Source organism: Periophthalmus magnuspinnatus, chromosome 16, assembly GCF_009829125.3.
Source record: "Periophthalmus magnuspinnatus isolate fPerMag1 chromosome 16, fPerMag1.2.pri, whole genome shotgun sequence".
NCBI lineage: Eukaryota > Metazoa > Chordata > Actinopteri > Gobiiformes > Gobiidae > Periophthalmus > Periophthalmus magnuspinnatus.
Window position 1 is genome coordinate 24,141,139 of NC_047141.1, and position 21,871 is coordinate 24,163,009.

At 38.2% G+C, this 21,871-nt stretch overlaps 4 protein-coding genes across 4 annotated transcripts; 3 read left to right on the forward strand and 1 right to left on the reverse strand.

Moving 5' to 3' along the window:
• Positions 1 to 829: 829 nt before the first annotated feature.
• On the forward strand, positions 830 to 4,998 carry smg9 (SMG9 nonsense mediated mRNA decay factor). Its single transcript, XM_033980619.2, has 13 exons — positions 830 to 1,104; positions 1,665 to 1,739; positions 1,960 to 2,194; positions 2,279 to 2,376; positions 2,453 to 2,565; positions 2,687 to 2,798; positions 2,906 to 3,001; positions 3,099 to 3,184; positions 3,770 to 3,876; positions 3,949 to 4,056; positions 4,176 to 4,298; positions 4,387 to 4,531; positions 4,670 to 4,998. The coding sequence occupies exons 1-13, from the start codon at positions 958 to 960 to the stop codon at positions 4,746 to 4,748; spliced, it is 1,524 nt and encodes a 507-aa protein (XP_033836510.1). The 5' UTR covers positions 830 to 957; the 3' UTR covers positions 4,749 to 4,998.
• Positions 4,999 to 6,183: 1,185 nt separating this feature from the next.
• Positions 6,184 to 7,806, forward strand: LOC129456905 (phospholipase A2 inhibitor and Ly6/PLAUR domain-containing protein-like). The gene is made up of 5 exons (XM_055227886.1): positions 6,184 to 6,275; positions 6,396 to 6,512; positions 6,584 to 6,733; positions 6,985 to 7,098; positions 7,205 to 7,806. Exons 1-5 carry the CDS (start codon positions 6,230 to 6,232, stop codon positions 7,387 to 7,389), a joined length of 612 nt encoding a protein of 203 aa, XP_055083861.1. The 5' UTR covers positions 6,184 to 6,229; the 3' UTR covers positions 7,390 to 7,806.
• Positions 7,807 to 14,158: 6,352 nt separating this feature from the next.
• Positions 14,159 to 16,314, forward strand: LOC117383453 (urokinase plasminogen activator surface receptor-like). The gene is made up of 5 exons (XM_033980636.2): positions 14,159 to 14,219; positions 14,914 to 15,021; positions 15,099 to 15,242; positions 15,586 to 15,699; positions 15,912 to 16,314. Exons 1-5 carry the CDS (start codon positions 14,174 to 14,176, stop codon positions 16,097 to 16,099), a joined length of 600 nt encoding a protein of 199 aa, XP_033836527.1. The 5' UTR covers positions 14,159 to 14,173; the 3' UTR covers positions 16,100 to 16,314.
• A 4,114-nt stretch (positions 16,315 to 20,428) lies between these two features.
• LOC117384222 (uncharacterized) lies at positions 20,429 to 21,871 on the reverse strand (the record flags this gene model as incomplete). The annotated part of the gene is made up of 5 exons (XM_055228089.1): positions 20,429 to 20,452; positions 20,555 to 20,606; positions 20,696 to 20,810; positions 21,156 to 21,452; positions 21,655 to 21,871. Coding segments are annotated over 5 exons (693 nt in total), but the record flags the coding sequence as incomplete, so codon positions are not given.

The following is a 21,871-nucleotide window of genomic DNA, read 5'->3' on the forward strand; positions in this document are numbered from 1 at the left end:
TACATGTCTCAACAAATTAATGCAAGGTTTGGGCTGAGTTGGGCATGTGCTCCCTCTGCTGGGCATTCATAGTTCCGTTTATTCTGTAACGAGAAATGTCAAACAAAGTGATGAAATTATACAAGATATAGTACTTGCATACATTAATTTTTTAAATAGGTGTAATATAAAAGCTGAAGGCAGTTAAAAATAAAAAGCATGGCGCAGTTCAGCTTTAATAAGTGGTCTATTGTGTCCTGGCTTGTTGTATATTAGATAAGATCATGTTTACGTTTAAAGTCACAAGAATAAGAAACTGCAATTTAACGGTATTTTCAAAAACAAGATTGCCTCTCCAAACTATTGATCACACTGAGAAACTTGTATCAGCCTATTGCCCATGGAAGCCTACATTTTACAGACTAATGAGTAATCTGTTTATTTATGTGAGATCTCACTTAAATTATCTTTTCAACAGTCACAGTAAAGGCTATATTTATATTACATTGCCTAATAATGCGACAATCAATGGCCTAGTTGTTCCAGAAGCGTGTGTTATATTATATATCATTATTCCAAACTATTTACTACCACTACACAAGCTCTTCAAACAAAGCCAGCGTATCGTAGTTTCAGGAAATTTGAATATAAAATTCATGACAAATAAACCAAATAGTTTCGTTGCTGTGCGCCATAGGAACCTTTAAATGTAGATAGGTGTTTTACTCGGTAATTCCAAGTCGACGGACGTTATGCGTTTCATTTGTTACAGTAGATACTTTCAGACGGGCGGAGTCTTATTGGGTAAGTTTCATATTGGAACCCGCTCAACTGCGCATCCCATTGCAACAAATCAAGTGGTCTAGAAAACGAACGAATATTTACATCCAGCGTGAGGGTAGAATCTGGTAGAACATATTTCTCTTACAGTCATTTTATATGTGAATAGTACAGTTGTCAGTTATTTTGTGGTGTGCCATGTCGGAGTCGGGACACAGTCAGCCAGGAATGTACTGTCCGGGACGACGGAGGAGACGTCGCCGGGGTGAGAGAGATGTGGGTCCCCCAGGACAAAACCTCTCTGGACCGAGCCGAGACCGAGAGTACCAGCCCCGAGAGCGGAGGGTCAGTACTATCCATGAATCTATTATAAAATGGCTACTTCGTACACCATATTTAGTCTGTAGTAGGCTCTATGGCTGAGTTTCACATTAAACGCATAATTTTCTATATATTCTCTCTATAAGTCACATTGATTTATTCATTCTCTTATTTATTTATTTCGAGCAGATTAATGAACACATGTATCCAATACATTTAACGCACATTTGACTTATTTTTTTCTAATTTTACTAAATCCCACCCCTATCTTCCATTAGAACATAAATTAAATGATTTGTTTTCTTGCTTCCTACTCAGTTGAACACATAAAAAGTCACAAAATGTTTACTTGAGTTGGGGACAGACATTTTGTGATGTAGTTGGCTAAATAGAGCATCAAAACGTATTAGATCAAAGATACAATTTCCATATATGGATCTATATTTCTTTCACTAACATCTACTTAAATGCATGAATTACATAAAAAAATTAAATTCTACTCTGTTATAAATTATGTTTACTGAAGCACAATGATTTGGTCCTCCAGTCTGTCATGTGTAGATTAAAATGATGTTTGTTTCTAGGACGGGAGTGAGGAACCACCTGGACCACTTATTCAGAAAACTCCAATTATTCTGGCTAAACCCCCAGCAGAAAGGGTAAGGATAATTAAAAATGTCTGAAATCATACAGAAGCTAAGATAAGCAATATAACCATGCATAAATGGATACTGTTATGGTTAACAATTATGTTAATTCAGTTGTAATCTGTCAACAATTTCTACTTTACTTTAGATTTTAGTTCACATAAACATTTACTGTCACACTGCTATACTAAGGTGCTTCATATATCAGTTTGTTTTGATGAATTTCTTTCAGGCTAAAACTACACAAAATGTAGTACCCAGTGGAGGACCTGTTCTTGAAAAGCCTATTATGCTGATGAAGGCCCGGGATGATGGGGGTAAGCCAGGCACCCCTCCAGAAGCAGCTGCTCAACCTCCTGGAGCTGGACCCTCAAAAATAGAGCGAGAGGGGCAGCGTCCCACGCAGCCAGTCTACCAGATACAAAACCGAGGAATGGGTGGTTCGGCAACAAGCAGTGCTGTGGATCGTGAGTTCAGTATTTATCATGATAAATGAATCATGTTACTTCTCAACATGTGTAAATAAATTGCTACTTTATTCTGTTTAAAAGCTTTGGTTGGTCAAGCTAAATTAATTCCACCTGAGAAGATGAAACACAGCATTAAATTGGTAGATGAACAGATGAATTGGTGTGACAATGCAATGGAGGTAACAATTTACATTGCATACATTACAATTATTAACATGTTCTTAAATTGGTCTCCTATTATTGCTCTTATTACAGTATTTAAGAGACCAGACAGACATGCTGGTAGTTGGAGTCATTGGTCTGCAAGGCTCAGGAAAATCAACCATTATGTCCCTGTTATCCGCCAATACACCTGAGGAGGATCCAAGGTAAATGTAATAAGAAAGATGATGTTTTAAATACACACTGAGTACACTGATTGTGACAGTGTTTTTAGTGATTTATTTTTACTGAAAAACAAGTAAAGCTAACCCTACTAACTTGTTGAAGGGCTTATGTATTCCGAGCTCAAACCCAGGAAATCAAGGAGAGAGGAGGTAACCAGAGCTCAGGAGTGGATTTCTTTATTACACAAGAACGTGTTATATTTTTGGACACACAGGTAAAACAATAATAATAATAATAATAATAATAATAATAATAATAATCTATTTTAATTTCATCTATTTGTTTCCTATATTAATAATTCTTACACTGATTTTTCACTAGCCCATCCTCAGCCCATCCATTCTTGATCACCTCATCAACAATGATCGGAAATTACCTCCAGAGTACAACCTTCCTCATACATATGTGGAAATGCAGGTATATAAATGTCCAGCAGAGGGCAGTGGCAGAACAAATCGAGGCTTTTCTGGTTGTGTCTAATTTAAATTTGAAATTCATTTTTATTTGTTTTTAGTCTTTACAGATAACAGCCTTCCTGTTTACAGTGTGCCATGTTGTAATTGTGGTTCAGGACTGGTTTACAGATATAAACCTATACAGGTATGTAGGCCATGGGATTCGACTCAACCTGAATTTAACATTCATGTTGTGTTCCATAACCAAGTATTTGTGGAATTTGTATTTCACCATTTAGAAATTAAACTATAAGCCCCTTCATATTAACTGCTTTTAACATTAGCAAAACCAAGACATGACTAGAACCACAAAATTGTTCAAAAATAAACATAGCGTTTACTCACAACAGTTATAATACTAAAACATTGAACATGATGTCCCATTTATTTACTTTATTTGTTTTGGTTCTCAAGATGATTAACCAACAAGATAGCAGAAGAAGTCTCACATATGTCTCTCATTCAGGTCACCATTTTCAATGTTAAAATCCAGTTGGTTTAAACCTAATTGGACTCTCTCTCATCTGAATGGTCACTACCTAAACCCCAACACATACAGCCAATGATTAATCAGTGCCAGTGCAGCCTGTGAGTGAATTCTGGAGGTTCTGAGCTTTCATATAAAGCATGGCCTTTCCATATAATGAGGAACGTTCTGCCAACTGCAGGTTTAGGCACTGACAGGCAAGTTCAATTGTGATTATAACACATTTCCATTTTGGCTGTTGAGATTTTTGCAGACTGCTGAGATGCTGAAACCTTCCACGCCCTCTGCAAGCCATGACAGCTCCGGCTCCTTGGGCAAAGAAGACGGGGCTGAATACTATCCTCATATAGGTTTAATGATTGATTTCTGATTTTTCCCATACTCACACTGCTTTATTATTGAAACCTGTGCTTCCTCTCCAGTTTTTCTCCAGAATAAGGCAAGAAGAGATGATTTTTGCCCCAAAAATATGAAGAATATGCATATGGTGGTGGACAAACTGATGGCACATTCTCATCTTAAATACAAAGGTTAAATATAAGATATACTCCTAATATACTGAATAAGGTTCTATGCAGCCTGAACAACTAAATGCAGGTATGTGTCTTAATGTGAAGTGTTGTAAAGTATTGCCATTTGTTGTTGTCAGGCACATTGTCAATGCTGGACTGCAACATCTTTCCTGGATTGAGGTCAGACTACCTCGAAAATGAGGTGAATATGTTTTTACTTCCTGTGCAGGAGGGTGAAGAGGACAATTTAAACAAAGCAGGTGAGTCTTTTGACTTTCTAACATATAAAATGACTAAAATGTCCAAAGAATAGTGTGCAGTTAACCATATTATGCATATTTTTGCCAGGGTCGGGCACATACCCTCTCTTTTCTCTACTTCCTGGGTACAGAGGGCATCTGACTTTTTCTGCTATGGTTCCCAAGCTTCGGAGTCAGATACTGGCCATGCCCCGCTCTCAGCTCTCACATACTATACTCACAGAGAAAAACTGGTAAATATTTTTCATACAATTTTTTTGTTTTTGTATTCATTGTACATTGTACATTGTGATATACATGATTTGACCATTTACCATTGAAATAAGTTACATTTATTTATACTTATTTATTATTTATTGTGTGTCTGACAGGTTTCATTATGCTGCTCGGATCTGGGATGGTGTGAAAAAGTCATCAGCTCTTTCTGAATACAGCCGCCTTCTCTCCTAATGATCTTATACAGATATGGATACTGATAGAGCAAAGGGAGATAAAGTTGTTCTTGAAGTTATTCCTAAATGAACTTGTGCGTCTTTCCCAAAGCCGATCCCTCCCTGTAGGCATAATACATCGTCTGTACATGCCCAATCAAAATGACATAGTTTGGAATGTTATGTCAGAATTCTTTGTATTGTTCTTTGTATTATATACTCACTCTGTTTTGATTTACTGTACATAAACATTCTTTGTTATTACTTTTAATTTGTATTTTTAACACTTATATTTCATATATTTTTTATTACATACTGGAAAACATCCTGCAAATAGATTACTTTTCTTGTCAACCTTTACAGCTGTTTGGATAAATTCTAGGTTATTGTTAATAATTACATCTTTACAGATTTCTAATCCAAAATATGCATATCATTTTAAATACAAAATAATAATGAAAAAATAACTGATTAAAAATCTCTGTAGGCATAGTATGGGACTCACTGTCTGTACATGCCCAAACAAAATGACATAGTTCAGAATAGTACTACACACTTACACCTCAGCCTGATTTTCATTTGCATATTACACAACATGCAAGAAACATTTTCACACTTTGCTTTTGTACTAAAGTCCTTTAGACAGATCCTCTGCAGCAACTACTGTAATGGTTATTTAAGTCAAAGAGTCAAAGGAAGCCCTGAGCAGCAAGCGACAAAATAGAACAAATTATGCACTTTTTTTTTTTTTTTTTTTTTTTTTTATCTGCAAAGTGTTTTGTTCTAAAGATGAAATAATAATAATTCGGTTTTTGTATTTATCTTTTTCTTCTTTTTTTCTCTTGCAGATGAGATTTTTTTTTTTATAGACAGTGCAATTTTAATTTTTTTTCCTCTTGAGATAAGCATTGATATTTGAGTCAAGGTTTACTTGGCAGAACATCACCCATTAACATGGGAGGCTGGTTTAAGAGCCCTCTTCCCAGATAATTTTTAAAGTCTATATGTTCGCCAACTGCCAGTGGGTAGGAGGTAGGGGGGTTGGGTGGAAGGGCATGTGGGATTGTAAGATTGTTTTTAAACTGTGTTTAAAACAACGGTGTTTTAGACTGTGAAGGACTTTCTCTTGCATGTTTTGTATGAAAAGTACTTTTTCAAATAATATACTGGGAAAACACTTTTGATTTCGTTAAAGTTAGATTTGTTTTGACCAAAACAAAACAAAACTAAGGAAAAAAAAAAAAAAAAATCATCAGAACTGCCAACAGCAAAAAATAAAATTAAATAAATAAATACATTTATTGGCAGGTTAAAAAAATATGAAGCCCAGTTGATTTGTCTTTTTTTAGATGCTTTTGTATAAAATGGTACCCACACACACAATAAAATGCATTCAAAGAGAGAGGGCGTGGTCTAAGGTTGATTAAAAAACAAAACTCACAGATGAGAGTACTGCACAGCACACACAATATAACAACCTAACACATACTTATTCCAAACATGCATCTGTTTTTTCTTGTCAGTGGGATTGCCCTATTTCCACAAGGTAAACTGCTGCTGCTGCTGTTTTTAGTAACCTTCATTTGGGTTAAGTTTTATAAGTCACGCTTTTTTGTTATAGGTATCATTTTTGCTCCTCTAAACTAACTAAATGTGTGTTTTTCAGCCTATACCCTCACATGTAACAAGTGTAGAACAGGTGGTGCCACATGTGGAGGTTCTGAAGAGCAGTGTCCTGCTGAGTTCACTCGCTGTACAGCGATGAGACTATTTATGTTCCAGGGTTTGTGCAGAATAAGAAACATTTCCAGAGTTTGTGCCTGAGACTCAAAAACATACGTTTTTATTTTGCAGGAAATATAAAACGTTATGATGAGATGTATGGATCTTGCGCCAAGCCGGAGCATTGCACCGATGCCTCTTTTAATGGAGGGGTTTTGGAAAATTTTATTACAACCAAGTGCTGTGACTCCGACAAATGCAACACTGAGAAGCCGCCCGAACGTAAGTGACTTGACCTATGCATACCCAAGTTCAAAATGACAAATCATACACATGTACATCACAATGACATGATTTTGGTTGTCAATATTTGTTTTGAAAATTTGTATAATATTAATATGATCATTATTGTTTGGTTTTACTCTTTGTAAAAATCCGTGTAACCTTGGGCAATTACACTTCACCCACTTTGCCTCTAGTGTCTGCACACTTACCATTATTAATCACCATTTTAATACTATTCTTTGCCACAGCAATTCGTAAAACCAACCCCAATGGATTAAAGTGTTACCGCTGTGATGGAAAATCAGACTGCACTGGGACACTGAACTGTGACGGAGACCAAATCTACTGTGCCAGTGGTGAAGGTAAACAGTCCAGTCTGACACATGTTTCATATAAAACTGCAAATAATGTGAAGAGATGGTGTGTCTATGATGTGAAAAATATGTGTCGGGAATTTTCTTTTTTCAGGTGAACACGGAATTATCAAAGGATGTGCCACCAAGAGCATGTGCGTCGACCCATCTCCACTTATAAAGACAGTGAGACCTCTTAAGTGCTGTGACAAAAACTACTGCAATGGAGGCACAAGCACCAGTGCCAGTCTGCTGCTGTTGACCACCACGCTACTCTCACTCTTCTTTTTCTCAAACTAAAAACAATATTTAAAGGTGCACTATGTAACTTTTCTGGTGGGGAGTTTGCCACTTGCTATTCTAACTTATCTTAACTTATCTATCATGCATTTATTCTTGTGCAGGTGTTTCTATTGCTAAAAACAATCTTTCATTTCGTCAGTTTTGGGTGTTTTTATGGTTTAAAAAACACTTGAAAAACATGCATTCTTACAATCTCCATATATTTGACCAGTAACTCGTTGTGGTGTCACTTGATTGTCCCCATGGAGATTGATACGCTTAAAGCTATACTATGAAACATTCTAGGTAAAGATGCAAATCACCTGTAGCGTTTTTTTGTTGCTTTTTTTGTTTTTTTTTGTTTTGTTTTTTGTTAACAATTTTAATCTGATCCGACCACATGCAAAATAAAATGTACTTCCCAAATGTAGAATGTATTTTGTTGCCATTCTTCAATTTTCTGTTCTTGTGGTTAAACATCTAACTATTCTATTCATAAAGTGTTATATTATATATTTACTGTCTAATAATTGAACTGAATGACTTGAATTGTCTGACACGGGTTTCATTATTCCATTTGGATTTTGTGTGAAAAAGACATAGTTCCTTTGTAAATACAACCACCGTCTCTCATAATGTTGCTGTACACACAACGTATTTCTATTACTGAGGACAGAGCTACTGGGAGCAAAGGGACATAAAGTAGTCCTTGAAGTTATTCCTAAAGCAACTTGTGTCTTTCCAAAAGGCGATCCCTCCTTGTAGGCATAATATGGGACGTGCTGTCTGTACATGCCCAATTATTGGAACGCTATGTCAGAATCTACACTCTTAAACCTAAGCTTGATTTTTATTTGCATATTATTCAACATACAAGAAACATGTTTACACTTTGGGCGCTGCTGTTTGACACGTTGGTCAACTTAATATCAGCGACAGTCTCCTCCTGTGCGTCTGTCTGCAGAGGTGAGCCTGGGTCTGTGTCAAAAAGCTTTTTATACTTCGCCACCAGCGCGTACAGTCCTCACGGTGTATTTAGCTGCGTTTAGTGGAAACGCGCGCGTGTTCACGGGGCTTTCCCGTGAACATAGAAATAATGACGCGCTTTATATGTGAACAAGACAGACCAAAAAGTAAAATAAACAGAACAAAATCTTCTGTGCACTGGGGTTGCTCCACATAAACCCCCTAAAATGTGTCCAGCATCTGGTGCATCGGGAGTTTTCCGGTGGACCAAGCCACTTTTTGTGCCGATCATTGTCAGACTTGTGCGCACAGGGCCGGCCTTAGCCCTTAGGGGGCCCTAAGCTGAATTTGTCACTGGGGTCCTCCACTTCAGTGACACTATGCATATTTCACAAGATTATGAATAGTGCTTTGGGTAATGACCGAAAGGACAAGATCGCGGATACAAGCGGCTGAAATGGGCTTCCTCCGCAGAGTGGCCGGGCGCACCCTTAGGGATAGGGTGAGGAGCTCGGTCACACGGGAGGAGCTCGGAGTAGAGCCGCTGCTCCTACACGTTGAGAGGAACCAGCTGAGGTGGCTCGGGCATCTGCTCAGGATGCCTCCTGGACGCCTCCCTAGGGAGGTGTTCTGGGCATGTCCCACCGGGAGGAGGCCCCGGGGAAGACCCAGGACACGCTGGAGGGACTATGTCTCTCGGCTGGCCTGGGAACGCCTTGGGGTCCCACCGGAGGAGCTGGAGGACGTGTCCGGGGTGAGGGAAGTCTGGGAGTCCCTGCTTAGACTGCTGCCCCCGCGACCCGGCCCCGGATAAGCGGAAGAAAATGGATGGATGGATGGATGGATGGATAAAAGACTTAAAAAGACTGAATATTCTAGAGGCTCACAACATCAATAGCCACAACAGTATAAAAACATGTAAGGCAGAGGGGTCTACCACAGAAAATTTTAATTTATGCATTTTTTTTCTTGGTTTCTAGTATATTTTAATGCATTCCAGCTGACTAAAGTGGGCTTACATTTATCAATTCTTTATGTCATTGGAGTAGCCAAAAGATGTACTAAAGCAAGAGTACATTTACTTATTATTATTAATTATATCACTGTCGTAATGACTGACAGGGAGACCAAAAGATTCAAAACTCGGGTAACAGTTTAACAAGGTTTATTTACAGGTTGTAATATGCAAATGAAGACAGTTGAGAGCAGGGTTGTTTGCAGAAGTCCTTGAGCGGATCGTGGGCAGCGGGGTCAGAGACAAAGTAATCCGTACCAGTCGAAGTGAATTGAATCGGAGGGTGTGAGGGTCGTACCAGTCGTGGAGAGCTGGGTCGGAGGCAGAGGAGCCATGGTAAAAGTAAGACAACACTCACTGTTCTGCTAACAAGCCACTGTTAGCATATATTTTGTTAGGAGTTAACCCAGCTGCAAAGACTAAGTGGTAAATATTTAAACCAGGTGCTTCTCTAAATTATACCCCAACTACAGTGATTTTAGCAGAAATTTAAAACAGCCTCAAATAAGTTTTCCTAGATGAAAAAGTAGGCTATACTAAAAAAAAATCCTATGAAATTAATTAGATTTACTACTGTAAAATGTCTGGTATTGGCATCTTCACTCGGTATCGGCGAGTACTCAAAGTGAAGTGGTACCGGTGCATCCCCATATGAGCATTCACAATGCATCCAGGAGTCGTTCACAGGTCGTTCTTTCATCCAGCAGATATAACCAAAGTTTCTGCCAAAATCAGCGCTGTCAATCTGACACAGGAGCAGTGACACTTTAGCTACACTCACATCATCTGATGTTTAGAGACAAAAGGATGAGCCACAACCAAAAAGAGCCAGTGTAATAAACGGACTGACCTGCTGCCCTCGTGCCTCTCTGATATGCATCTGGTCTGTTATACACGTCCGGCCTCACCATTTTATCTGCAGTTCCAATGGTGTAAGGTGGGGACATATTTTGAGTCCTCTCTGAAAAGTCCTGTCCCCAAAACAATCTTCCTCTGGGGCTTTTCATGCATTATCTTGTACTTCAGAAACACCAACCAAAGTCTTTTAGTCTGTAAAACACCCATTCAAATGTCCCTCTGCTGCCTCAGTGCACTCAGAGCACACCTCAAGGGGAGGGGTCTCTCACACCTGTTTAACACGTAGCTGTCCTCACATAGCTGTCCACACCACTGCCCAATTCAAAAACAAATATAGGCGGAAAATATTTAGCTTCTAATTGTTTAAGGATATTTAGACTAGTATAAACACCCAAGTGCCATTTAGTTTTCAGGAAAAAACAAACTTTCCAATCGTCATTTTCAATATAAATGTATGGGCTCTTGGGGGCCTTGTGGTGGCCTCTGGGCCCTCAGCAGCTGCGCCGTCTGCTATAGGCTTGGCCGGCCCTGTGTGAGTAACACCATGCACAGTCCTGATCAGGGCTGGATTGTGAACTTTTTAATTGACCTGTATTTGCGACACAGACAGTAATGCTTTTGGCCATTTTTAATAAGGCAGTGGTTAATTGTAATTAATGACACTTGGTAGAAATGAAAGCACTTACTAGGCTTATATAAATATGTCAGCATGTCTGAACTCATTTTTTGTCATTTTTAAACATAATCGCTTTTGCCCTTTTGCAGAAATCACACAAGAAATATACTGCACACGGGGTAATTGCTCTGGTTAATGAATATGTGGTCTATCTCTGTAAAATAAAACCTGCCCTGAAGAGTTAAGAGTGTAGATTGCGTTTATGGACTTGGAGAAATTCCTACGGTTCACAAAATGCCTTGATTTCAGTGTAATTTCAATGAACAGGCTCACTCAGGGGTTGGCACTCCCACCTCAACCTCGGCTTTGGGCTGGTCTGGGTCAGGACCACAGGCTCGGTGAACTCATGGTAGAGCGTATACAACCAGGGAAAGCTGATTAAGAGCGGGCAACTTAAGCATTACATCAGTGTGGCCGAGAAAGGACCCTTTTACGAGGATTAAAATTTAACTGAACTTTTAAAATCAGCAAAGCCACCTAGGATTAAAGAGTCTACGGCTCCATTTCAGAACTGCACGTAAACCACAGGGGTGAGCAGTGAGTTAAAAACCAAGAGAATAAAATTTTAAAAAAAGGAATTTATTACAACACAAGAGTTAAGTACAATAAGGCACTTTTTTGGCTGGTCACTGTCAGACCTGTGTACAATATCAAGCACAGTGCTGTATGTATGAGGTAATGTTTGAGTCATTGTCCATTTGGAAGATCCATTTGTGCCAAAGCTTTAACTTCCTGGGTGATGTTGCTTCAGTATTTCCATATAATGTTCTTTTCTTGATGGTGTTCTCAGTGTTCTCAGGTTTGCAAGTTTCCCCCTTTTACCTCCAAATGTAACAATGCTCATTATGGCCAAACAGTTCAATTTTAGTTTCATCAGACCACGGGACATGTCTCCAAAAATGAAGGTCTTTGTCCCTGTGTGTATTTGCAAACTGTCACCTGGCTTTTTATGTTTCTTTTGAAGTAGTGACTTCTTCTTGGCAGAGTGGCCTTTAACCCATATAGGTACAGTACTCGTTTCACTGTGAATAATGACACACTCTTACTAGCTTTAGCCAGCATCTTCAAGGTCTTTTGTTTTTGGGTTGATATGCACATTTTGGACCGAAGCACGTTCATTTTTGGTAATCCTAATTGACCTAAAACAGGAAAAGTTTAGTCTGATTTCATGTCAGACAAGGAGAAAAAACAAGCACATGTGTCTTTTCATATAGTTAATGTAAATTTCTGGTTTCAACTGTGAATCTGTCACAGTCTGCTCCGGTCCAGTCCTGCTTTTCCAATTGTCTCCTCCTCATTCTCTGTCTTCTCTGTCTTTTCCTGTCTGGGAGTGGCTACTCACTGCACACCTGGCTTTCATCTACTTTAGTATAAGAAGAGTAGCTCCAAAGCCATTTCTTGCCAGTTTGTTTGATTTACATTTTTAGTTAGTATTTCTTCACTTTGCTCTTTTTGATATTTTGGATTCTTGGCTGAAAGTGTTTTGTTTTTTTCCTGTGCCCAGATCGTGCCTGTCCTGCTTATCTGCCTGCCTGCCTGCCCTGTTTATCTTCCTGCCCTGCTTATCTGCCTCTCTGCCCTGCCAGCCCAACAGCTTAATTAACTGTAAATAAATAATCCTGGCTATGTTTCTGTGTTCTGCTTTTGAGTTCTATATCAAACTGTGACAAAGTCAATCTAAATAGGCAAGTTTATTTGTATAGCAATTCCAACCAAAGTAATGCAAATTACTTTACAGAATAAGAAAGACATTAAAATTACAATACAAACAAATCCACACAACGAGATAAAAAAATATATATATATATATATATTCTGTGGGCGAAAAACTATGACTTCAGTCTTGTCTGAGTTTAGCTGAAGAAAGTTCTTTTACAGCCACACACTGATCTGTTGGATCCAGCCGCAGAGTGAATCCACTGGTCCATATTCACCTGCTGCCAGTGATCTGAGTGTCATCTGCATAGTTGTGGTAGGACACATTATTGCTGTGTATTAACTGGCCTAATGGCAGCATTTTGAGATTGAACAACAGGGGTCCCCACTGGTCAGGGACATTTTATCTGAGACACATTTTACAGTTTCAACAAATACACCCTGTCTTCTAGATAGGACTTAAACCTAGTTTAGTGTTGTACCAGAGATGCCCACCCAGTCTTCTAGTCTCTGTAAGAGGATCTTACACGATCAAGACTCATAATTTGCATATATCAGTGTTTAGGTGAATGTCATTTGTCACCTTGATAAGAGCAGTCTCAATGCTGTTTGAGTAAGCTGTCAATAAGACAATAGACGTAATTTAATTATTATGGTGCGTTAGACCAATAAGGCTGTTTAGAATTAATCAAATGTAAAATAATAATCCACACATGTTGTAGTTTAACACTTAACACTTGTAATTTAACACAATGGGTGCTTACACACCTATTGGCATCCTGAAAAAAACGATATGACCTTCTCTAAAGCAAAACTGGAGGTGGTCAGTCACCTGTCCTGCATGATTTCATGGCAATAGAAAGATAACAATACTTTGGAACATTCTCATGGAGATAGATTAGTTGGTTTTATGCCATAATGGATTATTATAACTGAGGGAACACCATGGCTACACAGATAAATAGTTGCATTAGTGCAACAAAATAACAAGACAAAAAGCCTTGTATTCTGCTTTTGTGGTTTACACTACATTAGACTTTCACAAGGGTCTGAATTATGAATGAAAAAGCTTTGGTGCAGCACACAATTTGATTCGAGTATGTCTATAACCCTATGCTATTTCCTTTTGTTGTTCCACCTGAAGCACTTAATCCATTTCCTGTGCACTGTCATATTGTTTTAGGAGGAAAACATTTCTCAGACTTTCAGATTTAAAATGTTTTCTGTAACATATTTTTTTATATTTAATTTGAGAAAACTACCAAGACCTTATAATAATCTTCCCCATAGCAGGGTAGTGTGCGCACGCGTGCACACACACACACACACACACACACACACCCACGCACCCCCACGCACCCCCCCCACACACACACACACCTGCACGCACACACACACACCCCCACACACAGTTAATTGTCTTCCCAATAGCACCAATTAAACACCATTTTGACTAACATTTAAACAAAAATGAAGTAAAGTACACATTTGAGATGATCAGAGCTATCAAAGAGGTGAAGATGAACACAAACATGGAAAGTGTTTTTGATTCTTAGCGGAGGGAGTGGTCTAAAGATGTTAAAAGCTTCTAGAAAACTGCAGCCTCATAGACATATAGACCCATCTCCACCATGCATCTGTATCCTCTTGTCATCGGACTTGTGCTTTTTCCACAAGGTAGGACATTTATAATTGTGAAGTTAGAAGAATTATATAATGTGCTTAATTAATTGACTTGATCACAAGCTGGGGTATGAAGAATAATAGAAGTGGTCAGAAGCTAAAATATCATGCTCAGGCCTGGTTTAGTCCTGGTTTAGTCCTGGTTTAGTCCCGGTTTAGTCCCGGTTTAGTCCCGGTTTAGTCCTGGTTTAGTCCTGGTTTAGTCCTGGTTTAGTACCGGTTTAGTCCCGGTTTAGTGCTGGTTTAGTCCTGGTTTAGTGCTGGCTTAGTCCTGGTTTAGTCCTGGTTTAGTCCTGGCTTAGTCCTGGTTTAGTCCTATTTACACCTGGTTTACACCTCGTTTATGCTTGGTTTACACACGAATCCAGATTACAATTGATTTAGTTTAGTGCTGATGTTATTCTGATTTAGTGTAAAGAAAATAACTCGTAATAACATATGCCAATTTAAAACTGGATTTTAAATGTTAAGCTGTTTTAATCCTGGTTTAGTTCCTTGATTTAAATCCTTGATTTAGTTTAGTCCTGGTATGTTCTAGATTAGTACAAAGAAATTGTATTTCATGCTAAATTATAACTGTATTTAAATAGTCCTGGTTTAAACCTGGTTTAGCTATGTGTTTATTTTTATTTTAGTTTGATCATGTTTGATGAGCCGTATACTCAGTCCTCTTTTTGAATTTCAACAGTTCACAGTCTGGAGTGTTTCATGTGTGCTGATGGATCAACTTGCACTCAAATGCAATGTGCAGCTGACAAGAATCAATGTGGAGCAATTAGAATTACCAAATATAACGGTGAGGGAGCATATCCATTTCAGCTTGTGGTGAAATGTAAAAACCAGACATGAAAAATTCAAACTTGTGTTTTGCAGGAAATGCAAGGATTATGGATGTTACAACCAAATCCTGTTTGGCCACTCATGAGTGTATTCAGGGCTCCATAAACTATGGAGTATCCAGAGAAGTTTTAACCAGTGACTGCTGCAATTCAAGCCTCTGCAACAACAAAACTCCAGGTAAATGCTTTGAATCTTTAAAAGTGCTAAATTTGGTGTATAAATGGCTCAGATCACTTTGCAAAAATGTTTTGTGCTGCAGTCTTTTCTGTTTATCTCCAAAAAATAACTGACAGACATAGTGCTGATGACTCAGCAGGATAAGGAATTCTACGAAAAGAGAAAATGAAAGAAATAGAAAAATGTACTCAACGAAAAAACTACTACCTCAATTTACTTGTTTGAAATATTTTCCAGATGACTATAAGTACAAAATAATGTTCTCATAACTTCACATATGGACATAAAATAAATTATATTATATCATAATCATCATCTCAATATCTCATTTCCATCCATCCAGAGCCACCAAAAACTAAGCCCAATGGAAAGAAGTGCTTCCGTTGTGATGGGAATGGAAATTGCAGCGGAATCCTAAACTGTGATGGAGACGAGGACATGTGCATCAAAGTATCAGGTAAACAGCACAATCATTTATTTATAAATCACATATAGGCAACGCACTGAATATATAGTCTGAAATCATCAGTACATTTTACTCCCACACACAGAGCCAGTAGATTTTATCTAGTCTAATAGGAATAAAAGCTGAAAGTTACAATGTATAGAAGAAATTATTAATTTGGAAATAAATTGAGTAAACAGTGTTTTGTGGAATTATATTTGTAGAGACATCAGTGGGGAAAACACAGATAAAGAAGGGCTGTGCTACCAAGAGCATGTGTTTACCCAGTAAAGGCAAGATCCCAGTCATCAGCTGCTGTGAGGGAGACCTCTGTAATGATGCTAAAGGTGTAAGTGGTAGCCTCCTTGTCCTAGCCATAATGCTAATATTAATCCATTTTCTTTCCGCTTAATTAAGACAATTGTAAGCTGTTGTAATGTGATGTTCCATCAACTGTTTTTTTGTTCACTGCAACAATAGCAACTGCATGTTTAAATTGGCAACAATCAAACTGTTAAATACCAGTTATGCTTTGCCACAATTTACTAAATAGATGATACTGTTATCTGCTCATATCCATTATAATGCAAGCGATTTCACAAAATCTCAATAAAGTTGCAAAAGCTGTTTGGTGGTCAGTTGGCATCTATGTTTCTCATGCATGTGTAAGACAATAAGACAATACTCATACTGTGATACTATAATTCGAAAGAGAAAACAAGGCAAGGCAAGGTAAGTTTATTTGTATAGCACAATTCATACACAAGATAATTCAAAGTGCTTTACAGAATAAAAAAGACATTGAAATCACAATACAACAAATGGAATGCGGAACTAATCAGGGAGACCCGTTAAGCCTCCTTCTGTTTAAATTATTTTCAGAGCCTTTGGTGACTGCAGTTAGACATCACAGAGGTATTAAAGGAGTGGTGCAGGGATCGGAAGAACACAAAATGTTCTTGTATGCTGATGACATATTGCTTCTTATTAGGGGCCCTTCCTCTTAAATTCCAAAGGTTCTGTTTACAATCGAGACTTTTTCAAAATTATCAGGCTATATAATCAACTAGCAAAAGTCAGAGGCTATGCCAGTTTCAAGGAGTTGTTTCCAAGCTCACCTTTCTCCATTCCATTTTAGGTGGGTCCCGGAGTTGACTAATATAATCTCAATTAATGCAGAACCACTGCTTCAAAACAAATAAAAATTATATATATATATATATATATATATATATATATATATATATATATATATATATATATATATATATATATATATATATATATAAGCTACTGAACCTTACCCTGTGGGGTAAAGTCAATACTATTAAGATACTGTGTCAATTATATTTCAATGATGGTACCCATAAGTATTAGTAATGCCTTTTATAAACAATCTAATACATTAATTAAAACAATTCTTTGGAATGGCAAGAAGCTGAGAATTGGTCTAAGAAAGCTTTCGGCATTGAGGAACGTGGGAGGGCTGACACTCCCGAATTTGGAATTATATAATATCGCTTTTGAGATTAACGAATTATCCAAACATTGGAAAAATCAGGGAATTGATAAGGGTTGGGTTAGAGTTGAAAGGTCATTGGTGGCTCCATTTAATATCATCCAACAGCTTTCACAGAATTCTAAAAGTGAATTACAACAAAACCCGATCACACAGCACTCTCAGAGGGTGTGGATCAGGGCATATCAGAGATTTGGAATTTCTTTATATAAACAGTACTACTCCTCGGTTTGGCATAAGCCAGCAATATACATAGGCAAGTCTCCCTTTTTGTGGTGAAAATGGTTGATACAAGGAGTTCAAAAGATAGAATTACATCAATACAATTTTTTGTCATTTGACATGTTAAAGATACGTTTAAATTGATGGACAAAGGGGATGTCTGGAAATATTTACAAATCGAAAGCAGTGTGACTTCTGTCTTTAGCTTGAGTCATCTACAGAATGAAAATGCTCTACAGGTCAGGCTGAATCTGCCAGTGAATATGCAAACTGCGTCATTGTGCAAGATGCTTCTAAATAACCAGGGTGCAATACGTGAAGGCTTGAGATTAAGTTGGCAAAAAGATCTAAATATTAAGATAAGTGAAGATGTGTGGGATGGGGTTGCTTCAAATGTAGGCTGGGCTACAAAAGATGCTAGAAGTAAGCTTATTCATAATAAAATTATTCATTGTTGTAACGGTGCGGGTTAGGACCAAGGGATGCAGACTCAGAGCAAGTTGACAGTGTTTATTTACAAGTTCGTGAATATCAGTCTTTAACAGTTCAAGCGAACACACACGAGGAACCAGGGAGCGGGAGGCAGGCCGGGCGGGCGAAGTGCAGGACGGGGACGGGAAAGCCAGGACCGGAGCGAAGACAGGAACGGGGATGAGACCAGGACAGGCAGGGCCAGCGTAGTCCAGAGAGCGGGACCCAGAGCAGGAAGCAGGCGGCACGCCGGAGACCAAGACACGACAGGTGGCAGGACATAGGGCTGACTGTACCGGAGCTGGAGCGTAGGCAGGAGCAGGCACGAGCGAGGGCAGGAGTCTGGAAGGTGGCAAAAATCCAAATAAGTACATGCAGGCGAGCAACAAGATACCAAACTAGGCTGGAACATTCACGTTTACACGCGGACGGTCTGGCTCCGAGTGTAGTCTGCCGAGCCCTCATATACTCGGCAGCAGGTGACGGTGATTGCGCTGATGCGCTCCAGGTGCGTGCGGGAGGAGTCAGGAACTCCGCCCGGCTCCAGACAGACAGGCAGGGGAGGGGGAGAGAGCACAGGAGGACAGGGAAAACAGGCATCATGACATTCATAGACTTTATTTTACTTCATTAAAGCTATTGCAGAACAATAACTACTGGGAATTTAAAACCGATAGTGGAACATATCTCTATGACTTCTGGGAATGTCCCATGGTGTCTCCATTTTGGACTGATGTTATTAAAAACATGGAAAAGTGGATTGGCCTACCTATCCCAACGTCACCACAGATGTGTCTTCTGGGAGATAAGTGTTTCTTGCCCCCTGGATTCCCAATGGACATATACAAGTTTGCGGTGGTAGGTTTTATTGTGGCTGCCAGACTAATTCTGAGGGTCTGAAAAAGCCCCCACAGGCCACAAGTTGAGGGCTGGTTTAGACTGATGACAGAGACTGCTGCATTTGAAAGACTGATCTCTAAAGTGCACAACACCTTGGACAAAACCAACAGGATATGGCCTCACTTTTTGTCATTTGTGGGAAGTAATAGTTCTGCTGGACTGAAGTAATAGACTGCTTGATTAATGTGGTCAGTTGTCATATGTTTTGTTTATTTTTTGTCCTTAAAATGAAAATTACAAAAAAAACTTTAATGACAAAAAACAAATAATCACAATAAAATTAACATTAAAGGAGAAAAGTGCTGTCATATGCACAGCTAAAAAGATTTGTTTTTAGCCTCGTTTTAAACAGAAGTAGGCTCAGACTAAATACTTGTCTGAAACATTTTAATCAGTGTTAATAGCAATATATAATGGCAGATATATTACAGCTGAACAAGAGCAATTACGGTTTGACTTTGAGATTTGTACCACAGGAGTCCTGCAAAATAAAATATATTATTTAACTTATATTTATATTATAGTCACATATCGCATAAGGAGGACTTACAGAGTGGGAACTGTCTCAGCTGATCTCTCTCAGGTTATGGGCACCCCTGCAGACACTGGTAAAAACATAGCCATTTCAATTCACATGAAGAGATGGAGTTTAACACAAGTAGCACTAAAACAGTAGACACTCACTTCTGAGGAGAAGGGCAGCGTGGTTTAGGTGTGGCTGGGTTTGGAGCGGCACAGTTCCTAAAAGACATTAAAACAAAAACGACAGCAACTTCTTATTTAAAGATAATTTAGGTAATTTTCTACTTCACTTACATTGGTGAAACAACATACATATCATTATATAGCCTCACTACTGTCTTTGCAGTTACAGTTTTAAGCTTTAATTGGGTCCACCTTCATCCAGAAACACTACTTGTTACCTATAGGTAGTTTTGTAACAAAGGTGTTTTGTTTATGTATTTCTGATCACTAATCCTTAGCTTAGAGCCATGTATTCACATAACATAGTTTCTGTTTCAAACACCTCCTCTCATTGGTTTCAAATCTCACCTCTTATTACAATATTCTTTTACCATCTTCAGTTGAAACCAGATGACGATTTTTTTTAAAATCATTTTTTTTAGGAATAAATGCGCAGTTTAAAAAAAAATAAAAAAATAAATAAAATAATAATAATAAAATAATTGCTGCTGGTGTATGCACACATGCATACACCTCTATAGAATATAGTCGCAAAACATGGTCCCAATTTTGTTTATTGAGCTTGTTTTTCACTTACTTATTAGAGTTCCGCTTTTGCCACACAGCACGAACATCTCCTCTTCTACAATGAAACAAACACATGTATTATACACATTGGTTATAATGTTATAAGATGGTTTAAGGTCGGTACCTAGAGAATCTTTCCCACAATGACCTCCTATGTGGAAAAACAAAAACAGTACAAGAATTATAAACCACAATGATTGGAGAAAGTAATAGAAAGAAAATATATATATTTGCAGTGACACCGTTTTTCAGGCCTTGGAGGTCTTGCACTTGCTTCTTTAGTTCTAAAATAACAATGAACAAACTTTAGGTTATTACAGAAAGGAACAACTGATGCTTTGCGAAATGACACTGTACCTGTTCAGTCTTTCAAACAGCGACCTCCTGTGTATCAAAAAATAAATAAATACAAAAAATACATACATTTATTATTAAAAAAAAAAAAAAAAAAAAATGATACAAATATGATCATTTATTGAACACCTGCCTTTTTTCTGGGCGAGGTGGAGGTCTGTCTGAGTCATCCAATTTTCTCCTATTAATGAATCAATATTTTTTATCTAGAGAAGCTGCTTTGCATATTGTTTAAAAGTATATAGCAGAATCGATTCAAAATATCCATACCTCTTTTTGCAAATGATCACTCCAAACACCACAGCTAATATTATGACTATAAGGACAAGACATGAGACTGGAGCAACAATGGGAACCAAGCTTCTCATCTGGTTAATCAGAGAACCTAAAGACAAAACATACTAGGGTAAGGGTCAGCGGTGGAAAGTAATAAAAAACAAAAGTAAAAGTATTATACTTAGGTACAATTTTTAGGCACGAATACTTTATACTGTTTGCCTTTAGCTCATTGCATTTGAGAGAAGAAATCTATGCTTTCTAATCCACTGCATTTTTTAATTGGACTGTCCCACAAAAAGCAGCACAATTACAAAATGCTTTAAATAGTACTCAAAATGGGTGTGTCTTTTTCTTTTTTACTCAGAAGAACAGTTTTTAGATGAGTACTTCAATGATATACTTTGGCTCCTGTATCACTACTTTAACAGAACAGAATTGAGAACTTAATAACCTTTAACAATGAAGTGGGCTGTGTTAGATTCCTGTTTGTTCCGCCAGAAGACAGCTGTGCATGTCACACTTAGTTTCCCATCTTCATTAGGTACAATGAAGGAGATGTTGGAGGTGATTTCCCAGATGCCAGGTTTCAGAGCGGTGTGTGTAACTTCATTGGTCAAGGTTGCAACGCTCCACACAAACTTTGGGGCGTGTGTTGGACATGTGTGAGTCACTGAACAAGAAACTGTCATAACAGATCCAGCTGCAGCCTCTGGTAAAGTTTTTGTCATCACAGGTATTTCAGGGGATGCTGTGAAGAGTGAATTGTATACATGTTTGTTTTACATGTTATGGTCCCAAATGTAGTTATAAGTTCTTAATGTATAAGTTATTTTGATTACATTATACCATATACATGCATGTCTATGCTTAAAACTGCACTCTTGAACAAATAAAAACAAGCAAAGAAAAGAAAATTCAATATTGATGCAAAATGTGTAATCTGTTATTACCATCCATGAGCACAAACGCACAGCTGTTGTTGAATCGGTATTTTATACTTTCTTTTTCAGCCATGAAGCAAAAAGGCCCATTGTCAAAGGGCTTGATGTCATCAATCTCCAGGGAGCAGTCGCCACGGTTCAGGTCGCCCACGATCTGAGTGCGGCCCCTGAAGTGATCTACGATTTGGCTGGGTCCGTTATGATAGACCACACCCCCAGAGCGTTT